Source organism: Saccostrea cucullata, unplaced genomic scaffold, assembly GCF_032062105.1.
Source record: "Saccostrea cucullata isolate Sc308-1 unplaced genomic scaffold, CSIRO_AGI_Scuc_v1 ctg12, whole genome shotgun sequence".
Lineage (NCBI taxonomy): Eukaryota > Metazoa > Mollusca > Bivalvia > Ostreida > Ostreidae > Saccostrea > Saccostrea cuccullata.
Window position 1 is genome coordinate 118,802 of NW_026933001.1, and position 16,535 is coordinate 135,336.

Below are 16,535 nucleotides of genomic sequence, written 5' to 3' on the forward strand. Positions count from 1 at the left end.
GGCATGTATTGCAATGTTTATTAGCAAACTTCAACATAATTATAGATACAGAGAAAATCAAATTGATGTGATGATTGTCAGTTGACTATGCAATTCATACATATATACAAATGTATTGGCAAAACAAAAATTACATTAGATAGAAAGACCTAGAAAATCCAGTGCCCAGGACCTGGATGGAATAAGCATGAGGTTGGACATTGTATATTATTCAATTTTAGTCATGTATATAACACATATACCAATTCCTGACAAATAAAGACATTTCTATTAAATCATTTTGTTTATCTGCCAAACACAAAATTGCATCTTCGTGGTTCTTTTCTACTATCAACTTTGACTATACATATTTTTTATTAAAAAGATCAAGGTATTTAGTATGCAATCCACCAGTTGTCCTGTTATGGAGTGCATTTCAACTTTTTATAAAAAGTTGTATGTTTCGTTATGGGATTTGAGCACTGATAAAATGCTTTGCACATAGATGATTTATGTCTGTGGAGTGTGCTGAAAATTTCACAGCATGGTTCTTCGTCATTCAAACGTTAATTCATGCTGTAATAGCAGATTTCTTTTTCATTACGTTTCTTGTATAGTCTACCTTGGTATATATCTACCACTGCCCAGTTTTGAATTCAAACACGTCTTGGAAACTCTTCGCCTTCATCAACAACACAACCCAATCTGGCATAGTGATCGACCAGATTTTTCCACACAGGGTCACAAGATAGTAAATGTTTGTTTCCTGTGAGAATAAAAATACGTATACTAAATACAGTCCTTATCTCTCATAAACATTAAAATTATTCATATTTTCCTTATTGGAGGGAAATTGCTTATCTGGAATTTCATTTTTAATTTTTTGAAAATTCTCTTCAAAGAAGATAAAAGACATTAACAAACAGATGAAAAATAGTTTTAAAATAGGTTTTTTTTTAAAAATATTTCAGTTTCATTGAAGATCGTCCAATTTTTGTCCCCTAAACTATGGACTTTAACACCTGTATATTTCTTTTTAAGTTACCAGTTCTCGAATCTATACAATTATAAAATCCTAAATTCTTTGTGTTTCATTAATGGTGAATGCTAACCTATAATAATAAGACCACGTCTTGCTCTGGTGAGAGCAACATTGATTTGATGCTCATCAGATATGAAGCCCAGACTCTTCTTACGCCAACCCAAAGTAGGATTGCCTTCTATCCGATAACGTGGTAGAGACCGTACTGTACTGAAAATGACGTAATTCCATTCTCCACCTGCAAAAAAGACCCAATATATCCATGCATTTATGCCACGGGCACTTGTTTCTGTAAGAAATTGTTAACCCACAGTATATCGATAAGTGTTATATATTCAGTATTATAATGGGTTAAAACATGGGTTTAAAAATTATTACAGAAACAAGTGTGTGTGATTTATGCCACAGATTTGGTACGTTGCAATTGTACTTCCGAGAATCATACCATAATTTGAATTTAGCGAAAACTATTGTGGTTTTGCAGAAAACGGATATTCATTGTGTTTATTTGAAATTTAGAAGTTTCTATTTACAAGCTACAGAAAGTTCAGGAGATAGAGTATTTTTTATTGGAGATAATTTGTATGATTTCATCATAATGGTTCAAAAATATATACTTGTACTATCTATAATCTTTTTTTTTTCTTCTTAGTTATAATTGAAATCAACTTTTCATCCTTAGCTATAATTCCTTACCCTGGCTAGCAACCACTGTGTTGACATTTATCCCCTCTGCTATGCTGGACACAGCTAACCTTATCTGATGACACTGAGCATTGTATTGGGACATTATATTCAGATTCTCTTTGTCAGTTAGGTCAAGGTTCTCCTTCTCAATTAGGTGTTTTAAAATTTTGACCTGCAAAACATTCCCTATGAAGTCATTGTCATTTTTTTTTCAATTCGACATTCATTCAGCAAAATTTAATTAAAATAATGCTGCATAATAATTTTAACAAACATTAATATTTTATAAACTTACATAACATATACACGTTAAATTTAGATATTTTTGTTCTTATTCAGAAGAAGTAATTACCAGATTCGCAATTTGAAAGAAAATCTTATTTCTGCCAATTTAAATCTTGCTTATTTCAAAATCGGTTAAATAATGCATCATCTTTTCAATAAATTCTTTAATTCCTCGGGTTTTACTTACCACTTGGTCTACCTCTTGTTTATTGCTACAGGACTGCTCATTTCCCTCCTCAGTGGATACCGTAAGAAATTCCTCCTCTCCTTCTATATGACAAAACACAATTGGTATTTTATCTCTATTTACCCATATCTTTAAAGGGTTTGGAATGTCCCACTTTGGAGAAGACTCCGTCAGAAGTCTTCCGTCGTAAAATTCAGTTGAAGGAAACTCGCATATCCCTGGATGCTGTAAATATGATAGCTAGACTATAAAAACAATCTCAGACAATGAAGTTGAGTTCCAAATACAAATTAGTACTTGTATATGTACAATTAAAAACAATAAAAATGTAATTACAAACCATGCGGTATTGAATACGAAGCATAGTTGCTCGCTCTGAATATCTTTCGAATAAAGATTTTTCAAGACCCAGTTCTGCTGCATGAGAAGACTTTAACACAGGCCTGAGTTGTTTGTGGTCGCCTATGAGAACCACCTGTGTTGCTTTGGTGGCGATGACAGCGGCGACACTTTCTGGTTCTGTGCACATCCCTGCCTCGTCAATTATTAATTGACGTATCTCTCCAGAAAGTGCCTTGATAAACCTTGGACTTGTAGCAACTGCGGTGGTGCAGAAAATAACGTGATGCTGCTTTATTTCAGTTTGTGTTGCTTCACTTGTCCATTTTCTGTACTTCTTCAAGTCGGCCAATGTGGGTTCGTATTCTCCCAATTCATACTTGCGAAACAGTTCATCGTACCGGCGTATTTCTTCGGAAAAGGGTTTATCCTCCAACCGTATTAGATTATGTACAGATATGTTTTCCAGCATTGGATCCGGTTTGTATTCCTTTGAAGAAGCTCTTTTTGAGAAATATTTACCAAGTGTTGGAAAGACTTTACTTTCTAGAGAATTACCATATAGTCGAACAATATCTGGGCATTCCTCGCCATATTTCTGAAGCATCCACCCTACAATCAAAGGAAATTTAGACTCTGTCAATTGCACAGCTTGAATTTTCTTCAATTGTATATGAAATTTTCTTTCATAAATATAATAAATTGATCTGTGGTGTAAAAGAAACTTACTCGCTACCAAATCCACAGACTTGTTGTTTGGCCCGCAAAAAACAACGTGCATTCTCGAATGACCTTCCTCTTCCATTTTTGAATTTATTTTGTCAAATAGATAAACAAGTTTGATACCTGTGTGGGTTTTTCCTGTACCTTAAAAACGAAAAACATTTTAATCAATAAATCACAGTTCTCAAATAATAAATCAACAGAAATTCATACTTTTAGATTAAATTTCAAAAAATGAAAGATGTGCACTTTTTACCCAAAAAACTCACGCAGACAGACATTTACATCTCAAAATGTAAATGTATGTAGTTGAAAATTAAAAATTTTCTGCACATGGCATTTACAAATCTTACTTTAAAATGCACAGTTAAGTTTCCGGGAGATAATTCAATTTTAGTTATCATTTTGATTTTGTTACTAACCAGGTGGTCCATGAATAAGGCTGAATGTAGAAGACAGAGATTTCTTTATTGCGTTTTTCTGGAATTCATTATTTGGTACAATGTTCGGAATGTTTACTTCATCATTCATTTTAGAGGCTATATCAGAATACCATGAATCTAGAATTAAAAAAAATTCTAAAAGGATTAGGTAAATATTTCTTTATAGATTAAAAACAATAAATGAGTAAACTATACAAATTACTTAAATTTATTACACACTTAGTAATAAATACAGGTTTTTTGCATATGCGATATGGCTGACGTCACAATAGCCGTATCAGCCCTGCAGGGCTGATATGGATTTGAAGGGCTGATAATCTATATCAGCCCCGCAAATCTATATCAACGTCAATATCACATCCTTAGTAAATTAAACCAGAAAAACAGTACTTGTGATCATACACAATTTTTGGTGGGTTCATATTCTCTTAATTTTAACTTTTTGAAAATAAGGTTAATCTTAATTTACAAATACATGTAATAGATTATTTTCAAATTAGGATCGAGTGCATTGAAAAAGAAGAAGAAACAAACCCAAATCGTAGGAGACAATAGACCATGAACATGTGTGTAAGAAGTCCATGTATGATTATTTACTTATTTTCTTCTCAGCTTCATGTACGAGGGTTGTCCCAAAATTCCGTAGACAACTTCACAAGCGTTGTTTTGTAGGAACCCTATGTCATACATTAACGAAACTTCGTACATAAATTAAACCAACACTATCTAATAAATTTATGGACAAATATGGAGTAACTACACAAATTATTCCAATTTAAAAGACACATTTCATTGTCTGGTGTAGGTAGGCGGCGCAATACCCAAAAGTTGCAATTAAAATTTGGTACATTATATTTAAAATCCTACGGAAAAGTGATTACTACCCTGTGATTTTTGAATGGAAGTGAAAATTCTCAATACTGTTCTATTAACTATATTTCTTCAAATTTTGGTGTTTGTGCCTTGATAAATATGAATTTTATAACGTTTTATAAACATGGGGTTGAAATCAGACTTTTTGAAAAATGGCGGCTGCATTTGCACAGGCGGCGCACTGAAGTATGTTCATGTGTTTTGAACCTAAATTAACTCTTACAAAAATGTACCAGTCATAAATATTTGGTAGACTAGGAACCTATTTCTCGTCCTTAGTATTTAAAATGACTAAAACGGTTTCTCTATGTATATGTGAACAACAGTAACTTAAATAAAAGACAGGACTAAGAAATGGGCAAGACTTCCATTGTGCAACTCCATTAGAGAAAACAGACGAAAAGCCCATAAAAATTTAGCGTTTTCAAATAATAATTATTTCATACCAGTACATGCATATACTTTGTTTACATTTTTAAATGTTTGATCATATCATAGTAATTAAGATTTTTTACATTTATAATTATAGCCGTTTCGTTTACTTTAAGAATTTGATTCTGGTAATTGAAATATATTCTCCAAAATTTGAACCGTTGACATTTGTATTTTTTGACGTTGCAGATTGCTCCGGGTGTAAGAGAACGATATCACTTTAAATCCTATAACTCGAAAAGTTTTCGAGTAAACATGATAAAACTTCGTAATTTATCTACCAATAACTAGCTTTATCCACCCTGAAAATTTTATAAAGATACATTAATTTCTTTAAAAGATATGAGCTCAGTCTACGAAATTTTGGGACAACCCTCGTATGCTGTTATTTATTGCTAAGTATGTAATAAACATATTAATACATACCCTTTCCAGATCAAATCCTGTATCAGCCCTCGACCAACATCAGCCCTCGGGCCTTCGGCCCTCTGTCTGATATTGGTGTCTCGGGCTGATACAGATTGTGATATGGAAAAGGGTATGTATTATTCTCTATGTATGTTACCTATTTAGTTTATAGAGTATTTCATTAAATTATGTACTAAATACAACTAAATGAAGAAATTATACAAACTTAGACGAGACTTAGAAGAGAGTGCTCTTTGGTTTAGAGCAATGTTTTTGGCCAGATCTGTTGATTGTCCAATACAACCCAGAACCACTTGAATTCGTCTACAAGAACAATATTACTGGAAAATACACTTGACCTAAATGTAAAACATAAACTCATATTCTTGAATGTCTACCTTAATACAACTTAATTTGGATAACAAATACTGAAACTTCTTCAGAAACAAATCAAGCACAACTTACGCATCTGTCTCTGATTTTGGAATAATTTCTACCGTACAGGGAGAGGGGTTGTGGGTATAAAGCATGGCGTCACTTGGATCACAGCTATCAGGATGAAGCTCAAAACGAATTTTCAATGCGCTTTTTGAATTTTTTCGCCGTCCATTTTCTTCCTCGGGCTCAGATTTTTCCTTCTTATCCATCTTTTCAACCTTCGTAACTTGAGCATGAAGTATACAATAATTTCGATCGTTTGGGTTGTAGGACAAAGAATAATTTGTTCCAACTGGGTTGTTATTCATATGCTTTGATCGAATACACAGAAAACTGGTGTTATTAAATTCTTTTTGATCGGGTTCATCTTGTCCTTGTAAAACAAATTTTGCTGACATAACGCTAAAATCAATATCTCTTTGATCAGCAAATCTTTTATCTATCATAAAATGTCCAATACGCTTAGATTCAAATGTGACTTGAACGTTATTTATTGAAATTGAATCATCATCGACTGCAGACGTCACTGCCTCCATTTCTACTAACGGAAGCCAAATACTCAAATACTTGACAGGGGATGGGTACGTCTGTAACGGTTTTAATGAGGAGTAATTAGAGAGAAATTTAATTGGGTCACGGGTGTGTTGCAGACAATAATTTATGCTAGAGGTCATATCGAACAATTGCAATGTTGGAGAAAGTATTCCCCTTTGGGGTTCTGCGGAGAGCTGAACACAGAAGACTTGTCCCCGTGTAAATGTCATGCTATATTCACAGGCTTGTTTAATAACGTTTCCACTTTCCACCTCAGACGTGTGATCAAACACTGTTTCATGACAACCATCAATAAAATTATATCCATCTTTTTTTAAGTTTAAGTCTTCGATCCCTTCGTCCAGAAGAAATTCTCGTAGCTCTGGGAGTTTATTTTTTATAACCGCTGAAAGGAATATTTTCCACGTTTCTTGTGGTATAAACTTCGTTTTCAAATTTGGATTTATTTTTTTACTGAAAGTCTCCCTTTCTCTATATGAAAGCATTTTCCAATTAGCATGTGGTTTTCCATTTACGTCATACAGTCGCCTTAACCATTGTAGAACTAAATATTCGTTTTCGTGACGTTCTATATTTTTTGGCTTACTGGACACTTGTAGTAAATTCAAAGGGAGTTCTTTACAGTAAGTTGGCAGTGATCTAAACCCTGGAATTATTAACGATACTGACTTATCCTCTAGTTCTCTTACTATTCCATGCACTACTTGCGGATTCTTTTTCAAATGAAAACCCCAAAACATCATTTGGCATTGCTTATGAAACTTTTTTGCTCGGCGAATATTACTGTTGAATCCTTCACAAAGATTTGACACTTCCTCTACTGAATAGGGACATTCATTGTTATCCAGCGCTGCGTGAACGAGTCGATTTATTACAATATCAGGGTACCTTCGAATAGGTGATGTGAAATGCACATAAAAGTTCATTTTCAATGAAAAATGGATCATTTCATCCGCATTCTTGGTTGTCCCACTACATTTATAGAAAGCAGTTTCTTGAAATGATATCCAATCTTCCAGAGCTAAGCATTGCATTGGATGAAGTTCGTCTGTGCAAATTAGCTTTTCTGCAGTGTCCAGATCGTTGTGTTTTATACTTTCATACAAATTTTCCCATACCCATTTTTGTATTGCCATTACATATCTATATCTGAGAACATGGCTCACTTGATGTAGACCAATGCTCTCTTGACCTTTTTGTGGGTGAATACCTTGCAGTCGCAGCACCATATTTAGAACTGGACTATTTTCATCCATCCATTTTTCTATCAAATCTTTTGACGGTGCCTCCTGGCAACGCAATGGTATCACTTCAGGAAATATCCCTCTTAAATACTGAGCAACTGCAACATTTGCTAGGATCATGAATTCTTCGACAAGATAGTGTGCCTCTCTTGAAGTGGACAATGTTGCTAGTGCTTCATTCGGTTTAGTTTCAATTGGTAAAGAAAACATGGCAATTTGAATCCTTGCAAATCGGATAAATTTGGCTATTTTATAAAGCAATAAAATATCCTTCTCCAGTTCCAACACTGGATCTGTTTTATTCATAATTATCTTTTGTGCCTCATCATAGGTAAATTGTTTTGATGACTTTACAAGAGTTTTCTTAATTTCAAATTTTTTTACCATTTTTCCTTTCTCATTTACAGTGAATAAAACTGTGATTGTAGGTCTTAGAACCTCTGGAAGTATGCTGCATATGTTTGAGGCAAAAGGTTCTGGCAACATGTGGTAAGGATTAACACCTTGTCCTGGATAAAAGGTACAAGATCTTTCTTGGGCTTCCAAATCTATAGCTTCATCTTTCTTTATGACATATCCGACATCAGCAATGTGAACCCCTATGCGGTAATTTTCACCAACCTTTTCAATACTAAGTGCATCATCAAGATCTTTGGAATTTGTGGGATCAATGGTAAAAACTCTCAAAGCAGTCAGATCTTCTCTACCTTCGTCACTCCAATTCCTTTCAGTGTCCAATGCACGAAGGGTTATTTCAGTCTCGACAACAGTATCTCTTTGGTAGTATTTGGGCACCTGGTGTTGAAGTCGAAGAATTTGTAAAGCTGAGGATTTGTTTTCTTCAATTCTAATGACTTTGATGACCGCAGCCAAGGGATAAGGATGAAAATCAGTCCATCTGATAAACACGACAAGGAATGTAAAATTCTTTATGTTTTTTGGATCAATTTTGAACTGTTTCTGAAATTTAATTGAGGATGATTCTTTGTCGTACTTGTGAACAAGAATAACGTTGGAATTTTTGTAATCATGGATTATATTGAGTTTTGGAACTGTTTTACACACAGGTCTCATCAGAAAGTTCGAAGTTTCGTCTAATACACAGACAAAAACTGGATGAGCTATGTCTTTGAAATTCTTCCTCTCGAAAATACCGACTACTTTTCCAAATATTCGGTGCAGTTTGTTGTTCCTATTGATGTCTCTCTGATATCGGCCTATGAATTCTTCTCTGTATTTCACATAATTGTACACTTCTACCAAGACAATGTCGCCATTAAACACTCTTCCAGCTTTAGATCGCCCTGAAATCTGAATTTCCTCCAAACCATCAACGTCGGGCAGATCGAGGATTTTGCACACAGATTCGTGAGAATTATGAACGTTGAATTTGCAGCGTTTAAACCGATGTGGATTAGATTTCAATTTCCTTTCTAACACTTCCTCTGAAGACATTTCGTCATAAAATGGTTTACCTTCCTTCTCTTTGAAGACATCTGCGTTTGCTAATTCAAGGCCATACTGCATAATGTCTTGCTGTAAAACCTTAGAATGTTCATCGTCGTCCCTACCATAAAGCAGCTGGCTTTCTTCAAATCTAGAACTACTCGTGAAGTCGTTTTCTTCAAAATCATTCTCAGAGGCCGAGTCGCTATCTGCAAAAATGCTACTATTGTCTTCTTCGCCTAATACTGATCCTGAGACGGAACTGCGTCGAGACTGATTTGGGGCTACTGATCGTCTTGAACCAAACTGCACCGCATGACTATCTAGAATAAGAAAAATGTTTTATTAGGAAACGCAGCGAGACCAAATTCTTTCCAGAAAAAATAATTCGGAGAGTATAAATATAAAATATATGAATACTCTTGTATACCATATGATCCAATTCAATGTTCGTATACTCAGTAGTTTTGAATCTTGTTTCTGTTTTATCAGACAAATAATGGCCTGAATAAGGTAGGTGTCTACTCAATGACATCATCATTGAAAGAATAAAATTTTCAATAATGAAATCATTGTAAACCTTTTGTAAGTATCACTGAGTAGGTTAAAAAAATAACGTTTTGATCTTCAACTTAATAAATTGGGTTATAGTTGATTTGCATGAACAATAATTCTCTACAACTTACATTTGCTGTTTGTATATACAGTATTTACGATAATTATTCATAGTATGTAAAAAATAGTTTTTTTTTCTTAAAATAAAGACTCTAATCGTGAGTCAAGAAAAATAAAGATAACACACATCATTCAATCTTATACTTCCATTCCATTTCGAACTTCTAAAACAGAGGGGAAAATGAGCATACCCTGTCGAATCGTCAAAAGTGTGCGACTTGTCATGATCGAGAAAAACAAAAATATCCCTAGAGACAGTGCAGTGTGAAAATTTTTGGCCCAACAGTAATATTAAAAAGTCAGTCAGCAATTGTCTTAATAAAAGATTGTATTTGCTAACAAAATTATTGTATCGACCATAGAGCTTGCTCATCGAGAATGTTGATTTTCTTGTTTTATCAACTTGTTTGTCAGTAAATTGCCTCGTTTGCGTATTGAATCAACTGAGAGACATAAGCCCATTAAGCAGGTGGTAAGGGAATACTGCTTTATAAATAAGGGAAGTTGAAAGTAAAGGTCTATCTATGAAATATTTCCATTCAGAAAATTAGCTAATTGACTTTATTTGTTCATCAATTTACTTTCTGGAGACCAGATCTTCCAACAATCGGGTACCATTTTGCGTCCCATTTTTAACAGACCTATTTTTACATCCATGTGTAGCTATTTATTGAAAATCTTATACATGAAAAGAAAAGAAAATATTTGCTGTAGCCTTCAGATCAAAATTTAGATAAATCGACGACGCATTATCAAATAAGTATAGGAAGTTCAAACAATCCACTTTTGTGAAATAAATACATATATAACTATAAGTATATATTTTTATCAATGTGAGGCCCTGTAAATAACTTTCTGGGTTTTTTTTAGATCAACATGCAACAGATCTGCAACTAATAAAATTACAATGTTCCGCTGTATAACTATCAATATACTTTAACTGGTTAATTTAATTGAGAGAATTCTTTTGTATCCTTTCTTAGGCCTATACATTTTACTTTCTTTCCAAAATGTACAAGTAAAATACGTGTATTTATATAACTCTCTTACATCAAAAGAATATTTTAGTAATAAATTCTTTCCTTTTAGTCATGAATTTACTTATGAATTAATTAATACGCATAAAAGTACATGTTATTCATTTTAAAAAATCGACTTTTTAAATTTATTTCAAACAATCCCAGTACATTAATTGTGATTCTGACATTAGTTTTGGCCCGATGTCAATATTTATTAAAATACACTGCACCGTTCAATATGTATTGATTTTCTTTTGTATCTGTCTATATAGATTTCAATATTTAGCTTGCAGATACTGTGTTGTCTTTAAATGTTTAATGCAGCATAAAGTATTAAAGGAAAATACGTGCAATAAAATTGATAAAACGCAACAATTTAGTTTTTGGGGTTCATTTTGCTCTATGATAATACGCGATATAATATATATCCGAATAATCTTTTCTTGCTTATGGAGTGACAATTTATAGTAAGAAGTAAAAATTCCATTTCTTTATGCATTATGAAAATCATGAAACTTAAACCTGCATAATATTGTGTGCCTGGTGTTTCTTTCACTAAAGCTGATATATTAAAAAAAATGTGGATGAAATCATCGTTTGTTTGCCTTTGTTTAGATGACCGTGTGAAATGGAAAGGGTACGGATACTCTGATAATTTTGCATTAATATTCCCAAAATAACCTTCGCTAAAGGGATTCCATGCAAGAGGAAAGGAAACTTAAAGAATCCAATTTGTTCAAGAGGATTTAGTGTCTTTTTAAAAGCAAAGGAAGAGAAACCTATGGAATCTTAATAAAAAGATACCAGTATCTCATTACAGAACGAAAACATTGAAAGGGGTACCTTGGTTTTTTTTTTTACTGATTGGTTCTTTCCGAGTTACAAGGATAAGAAATAACATCTGAAACGTGTTTCAGCCATCTTACATACAGCTGCAATGTCATTTTGGGGCCTGGGTCAAGAGAGAAAAATAGGCATTGCTTCATCACACAGAATTATTGATTATGGGGTATTTTTAAATCTTTGTAAGAATTCAATTTGAAAGCAAAAAATGTGGATTAGATTTATTCGACTTTAAATTATTTTATTTGAAACTCAATTTGAGGAGAACAAATAAGCCCCACCAATGCATTTCAAAAAACTTGTACTTTGACACTACGTACATGATATATATATAATTATATACAAACGTTTAATAGCTGCAGAGGGCCGTATAAGCAACCGTTTCAAAAGAAATGGGACAACTTCCCCCAAAAAAGAAACCTAATTAACTTAATAAATCCTGGACTTTGTCACCTTCTGTCAAGTGTGTAGGGGGGGGGGGGAGATATAAACAAAAATTTACAATAGCAAAAATACTATACTCGACCCCCCCCCCCCCCCCCCCTTACACACACCGCTTTCTACGGGTCTGGGTGTATACGCATTTTAAATATACACATGTAAATAGAAGTACTCACTCTGACGGAAAGAGCTTTTAAAGCCTTTCTTTCTCTTTCCTGGCATTTTGTTGTCACCTATGCGATTGACTTTACTATACTGTCACATGTAGATATCTCATTCCTACTTTCTGTTTAACTTCAATTATGAATACTAGGTATTCGAACAAGGGTGTTTTTATTGATTTGGCTCGCCGACAAGTGTTTTTTGAAAATGCTTACGATACAACTAATTTTAAATCTGACGTGTTCTTGAGATGGATCGAAGACTCTTCAGGACTTACAAGACTTATATCGATCTCTGTATTCTGTCAAAAAAAATCTGGCCTTTAATCTACATTTAATTATAATGCACGTGTACATAAACAGAGAAAAATATCTAGGTTTTATTTTATGTAAAATATTATAGGTTCAATAGTACATTCAAACTAGAACAGGTTGCTGATTAAATTTTTAAGAAGTACAATTTAAGATCATACCTGGAGCAAATTTAATCTGTTGATATTTTTTATCATTCACCCCTTTGACTCTATATCATAATATACAAATAGTATAGTGATATTAAAATGTAATAATATTGTTCTTTTGGGAATCAATTTAATTAAATTAATAAGTTCTTGCAAAAAAAAAACCTCTGACATCAAAGGAGATGGAGATACCTGAAGAGAATTTCTTTAAAAAGCTGACAAGATTCCTGTAAGTCTGTGAAAATCAGAGAAATTCCTGTTTTAATTATCTACCATATACCCTAAACTTCTGATCGATAAGATTTTGGATTTTTCTATATAGAATCTATGGTGGCATAGTTATACTGTCCCCTTGTTATACCTATAATTGTATTTAAGCTGAAAATTGTCTCTGAATTTAACTCATTTGTTATATAAATTTTTAAAACCCGTCGTTATTAAAAAGGAGAGGAACCAGGGGAAAATCAAAATATCTGAAAAAAAACTTCGATAAGCCTTTAAAAAAAGTAAGGGGGGTGGGGGGGGGGGGGGAGAGAAATGTATCCAAACACGAAAGTCCCCCGGGATGGGGGAGGGATTGAGTTCCAACATTTTTCATCCAAATAACCAAACTTTTGATGCTTCATCAAAGGGGCAACCGGCCTTTCAACAAACATTTTCAATAATAAAACGTAGATTAGCAACAAAGAAATTGATTAAAATACAGGGACGTAATATAGTTATTACGGAGGGTTAAACAAGGGGAAAACATATCAACTAATCTGAAGAAAAAAAACTTTGATAAGAAAAAAATACTTCCTCCAGACTCGAAGAACCTATTCCGGGTTAGCGTTTAAGTTCAATTATTTACATTCTTATAATTTCTGATCACATTTTTTGCCCGGCGTCCCCTTGTTTGTCCTGTCTCTAAACCGTTCACATTTTTTCTCATTATTACGAATTAGTGATCAAAAACAGATAATTAACATCTCACTCCCCCCTGTCCCTCAATGAGGATAGTTTTGTTTTCATATGTAGTTCAATAAAGAAGCTGTTTATATACATGTTAACAATAAATGAAATCATATTTGATATTATACTTTCATGTAAATTAGTTGAATCTGATTGGTCGAGAAACATTTGTTAAAAAACACTATCACCCGCTGAATAATAAAACCACGCCCTCCAGCGTAGCAACAGTCAACAGTGCTTGACAACGGGTGATATTCCAAAAAATAGCGACTGCGCAGAATTTATGCGCGCACGGTTCACTGTTTTATGTACTTGTATAAAACATTCAGTATGATATAATAAATATTGCATGTAGTTGAGTGTAACATTGAAAATTCCACCCCAAGAAAACCATTGTCAACCTCGGCTGCGCCTCGGTTGACAATGGTTTTCTTCGGGTGAAAAATTTTTATATAGTGGTATTTTATACAGTCATGCTTATTAAGCTGCCTAATTCATCTCTAGAGTAGCATTTATCCACTTTTTATGCCCCCGTAATCGATTGATTGATTGATTGTATATTGTTTTACGACCCTCTTGAGAATTTTTCACTTATATGGAGACGTCGACGTATGCCGGTGAAGGGCTTCAAATTTAGACCTATACTCGACACTCAGGGCCATTGAGCAGTGAGGGTTCTTTATCGTGCCAGCGCCTACCGTGACAAGGGACCTACGTTTTTTAGAACATAACCTACTTATTCAGCCAATCAAATGCTTCCATTTCTCTCGAAGAATTGATTCTTCATGGTGAAGAATTCTTCTATTTCTGAAAAATTCAACGGTGTCTGATTGGTTCACTTGACAGTTATATGGATGTGTCCTCATTTGTCTTTGTCCAGCACACAAAAAAGAAACTATTCAAAACCCACGTGCTGTTTACTATCATGATATTTAAACTTTCTAGGCCTTGCTACATATTTTTCCCACTGTAATCTTTTATCGCCTTTTTGAACATTATTTTTTTCACATTTCGGTACATACAGAAAATACAACCATCGTCATGTATATCAGAGACGAACCTTGTCTTTGAAGACAGATTTAATCTCAATTTTCATCAAATTTTTATTTGATATTAAACAACCATACCCACTCCTGCTGACTAGGGCCTTGTCATCTTACCACAATCATTTTTCAAAAATGTTGATATTACGATTCTTGTTACATGGGTATTCATAGGCGTCGGAACCGGGGGGGGGGGGGGGAGGCTTAGCCCCCCACTTTTCTTGCAAATATATATACTGAAAGGAAAAAGAAACGCAGGGTAGCATAATGGTCGAAAACATTTTGACCACATGACCGAAAATTACGAAAATTGGTCAAAAGAGAAATTTAGTTACTGTGCACCAAAATCAGTATTCAGAATTACTCAACCGTAAAATTTATGACGTCACGCAGGGAAAACGCTAAAAAGCATAAAACACGTGCAATTTGATAACGACGAGTTTGTCAACAACTCTTGTTGCATTATTTGATGCATATGAGGTATGCACATCGTTTTTCAATATAAAGAGACATTATGAATTTCTTGCAATCTTGGCACAGTTTACGGAAGTTCAATGGGGTCTTGTTTTCGAATGACCTAATTAATGAAAAAGGCAACAACGGTTTACTAAGTAGTCTCTTGTAAAGTTTTCCCCATAAAACTTGTTACCCGTTGTCAGAAAGGGTCTGGAATGGTTTTCAATCAACCGTGACGATGACGTTAACGCGAAACACAGCCATGTTACGAGCTGGTTATTCTTCCTGCCATCTCTTAAATCGCCACCTTGCTACCACAAAAACAGCCTTTTATACAGTAGACGATTATAAACATTACATTCATACGAAATTTGAAAGAAAACAATTCCGCAATTTGATTTTTTGAGCCAGTCAACTTACTGTTTTATTCCTCTCAATGGCGCATGCGCGCGCCTTTTGACTTATGTTTTTGCATTGTTACCCAAGCCAAATATAGCCAGAGTCTGGAGGATAAACACTCTAATGAAATTCCAAGCAAAGGAGAAATAAGGTTCTGACAGATGCACGGGAGAGACATTGAAGATAATGAGAGTTTTCGATTTTCACTTTTGGGGGGTATCGTCATTTGAGCTTCAGTAACTTATGAATTATTTGACAAAATCAAATGGGAATTTGGTTATGTCTTTCTGAAAGATAATTTTAAATGTTAGATATAAAAACTAAAACATATTTAAAGAAAAACATATTTAATTCACCTCAAAAGAGAAATTTAGTTACTGTGCACCAAAATCAGTATTCAGAATTACTCAACCGTAAAATTTATGACGTCACGCAGGGAAAACGCTAAAAAGCATAAAACACGTGCAATTTGATAACGACGAGTTTGTCAACAACTCTTGTTGCATTATTTGATGCATATGAGGTATGCACATCGTTTTTCAATATAAAGAGACATTATGAATTTCTTGCAATCTTGGCACAGTTTACGGAAGTTCAATGGGGTCTTGTTTTCGAATGACCTAATTAATGAAAAAGGCAACAACGGTTTACTAAGTAGTCTCTTGTAAAGTTTTCCCCATAAAACTTGTTACCCGTTGTCAGAAAGGGTCTGGAATGGTTTTCAATCAACCGTGACGATGACGTTAACGCGAAACACAGCCATGTTACGAGCTGGTTATTCTTCCTGCCATCTCTTAAATCGCCACCTTGCTACCACAAAAACAGCCTTTTATACAGTAGACGATTATAAACATTACATTCATACGAAATTTGAAAGAAAACAATTCCGCAATTTGATTTTTTGAGCCAGTCAACTTACTGTTTTATTCCTCTCAATGGCGCATGCGCGCGCCTTTTGACTTATGTTTTTGCATTGTTACCCAAGCCAAATATAGCCAGAGTCTG

General features: G+C 34.1%; 1 protein-coding gene across 1 annotated transcript; it reads right to left on the minus strand.

Moving 5' to 3' along the window:
- Positions 1-440: 440 nt before the first annotated feature.
- On the minus strand, positions 441-12,373 carry LOC134236838 (helicase with zinc finger domain 2-like). Its single transcript, XM_062718979.1, has 10 exons — positions 12,236-12,373; positions 5,864-9,404; positions 5,625-5,722; positions 3,665-3,802; positions 3,249-3,386; positions 2,521-3,131; positions 2,181-2,405; positions 1,718-1,880; positions 1,092-1,259; positions 441-745 (listed from the first exon to the last, which is right to left on the minus strand). The coding sequence occupies exons 1-10, from the start codon at positions 12,279-12,281 to the stop codon at positions 636-638; spliced, it is 5,238 nt and encodes a 1,745-aa protein (XP_062574963.1). The 5' UTR covers positions 12,282-12,373; the 3' UTR covers positions 441-635.
- Positions 12,374-16,535: the final 4,162 nt, after the last annotated feature.

Excerpts from the sequence above, each read along its gene's own strand:
- LOC134236838 (XM_062718979.1), bottom strand. The coding sequence starts at position 12,281 with ATGCCAGGAAAGAGAAAGAAAGGCTTTAAAAGCTCTTTCCGTCAGA. Across the intron at positions 3,132-3,248 it reads GTCTGTGGATTTGGTAGCGA|GGTGGATGCTTCAGAAATAT; the intron begins GTAAGTTTCTTT and ends CTTTGATTGTAG. Across the intron at positions 1,260-1,717 it reads CACAGTGGTTGCTAGCCAGG|GTGGAGAATGGAATTACGTC; the intron begins GTAAGGAATTAT and ends TCTTTTTTGCAG.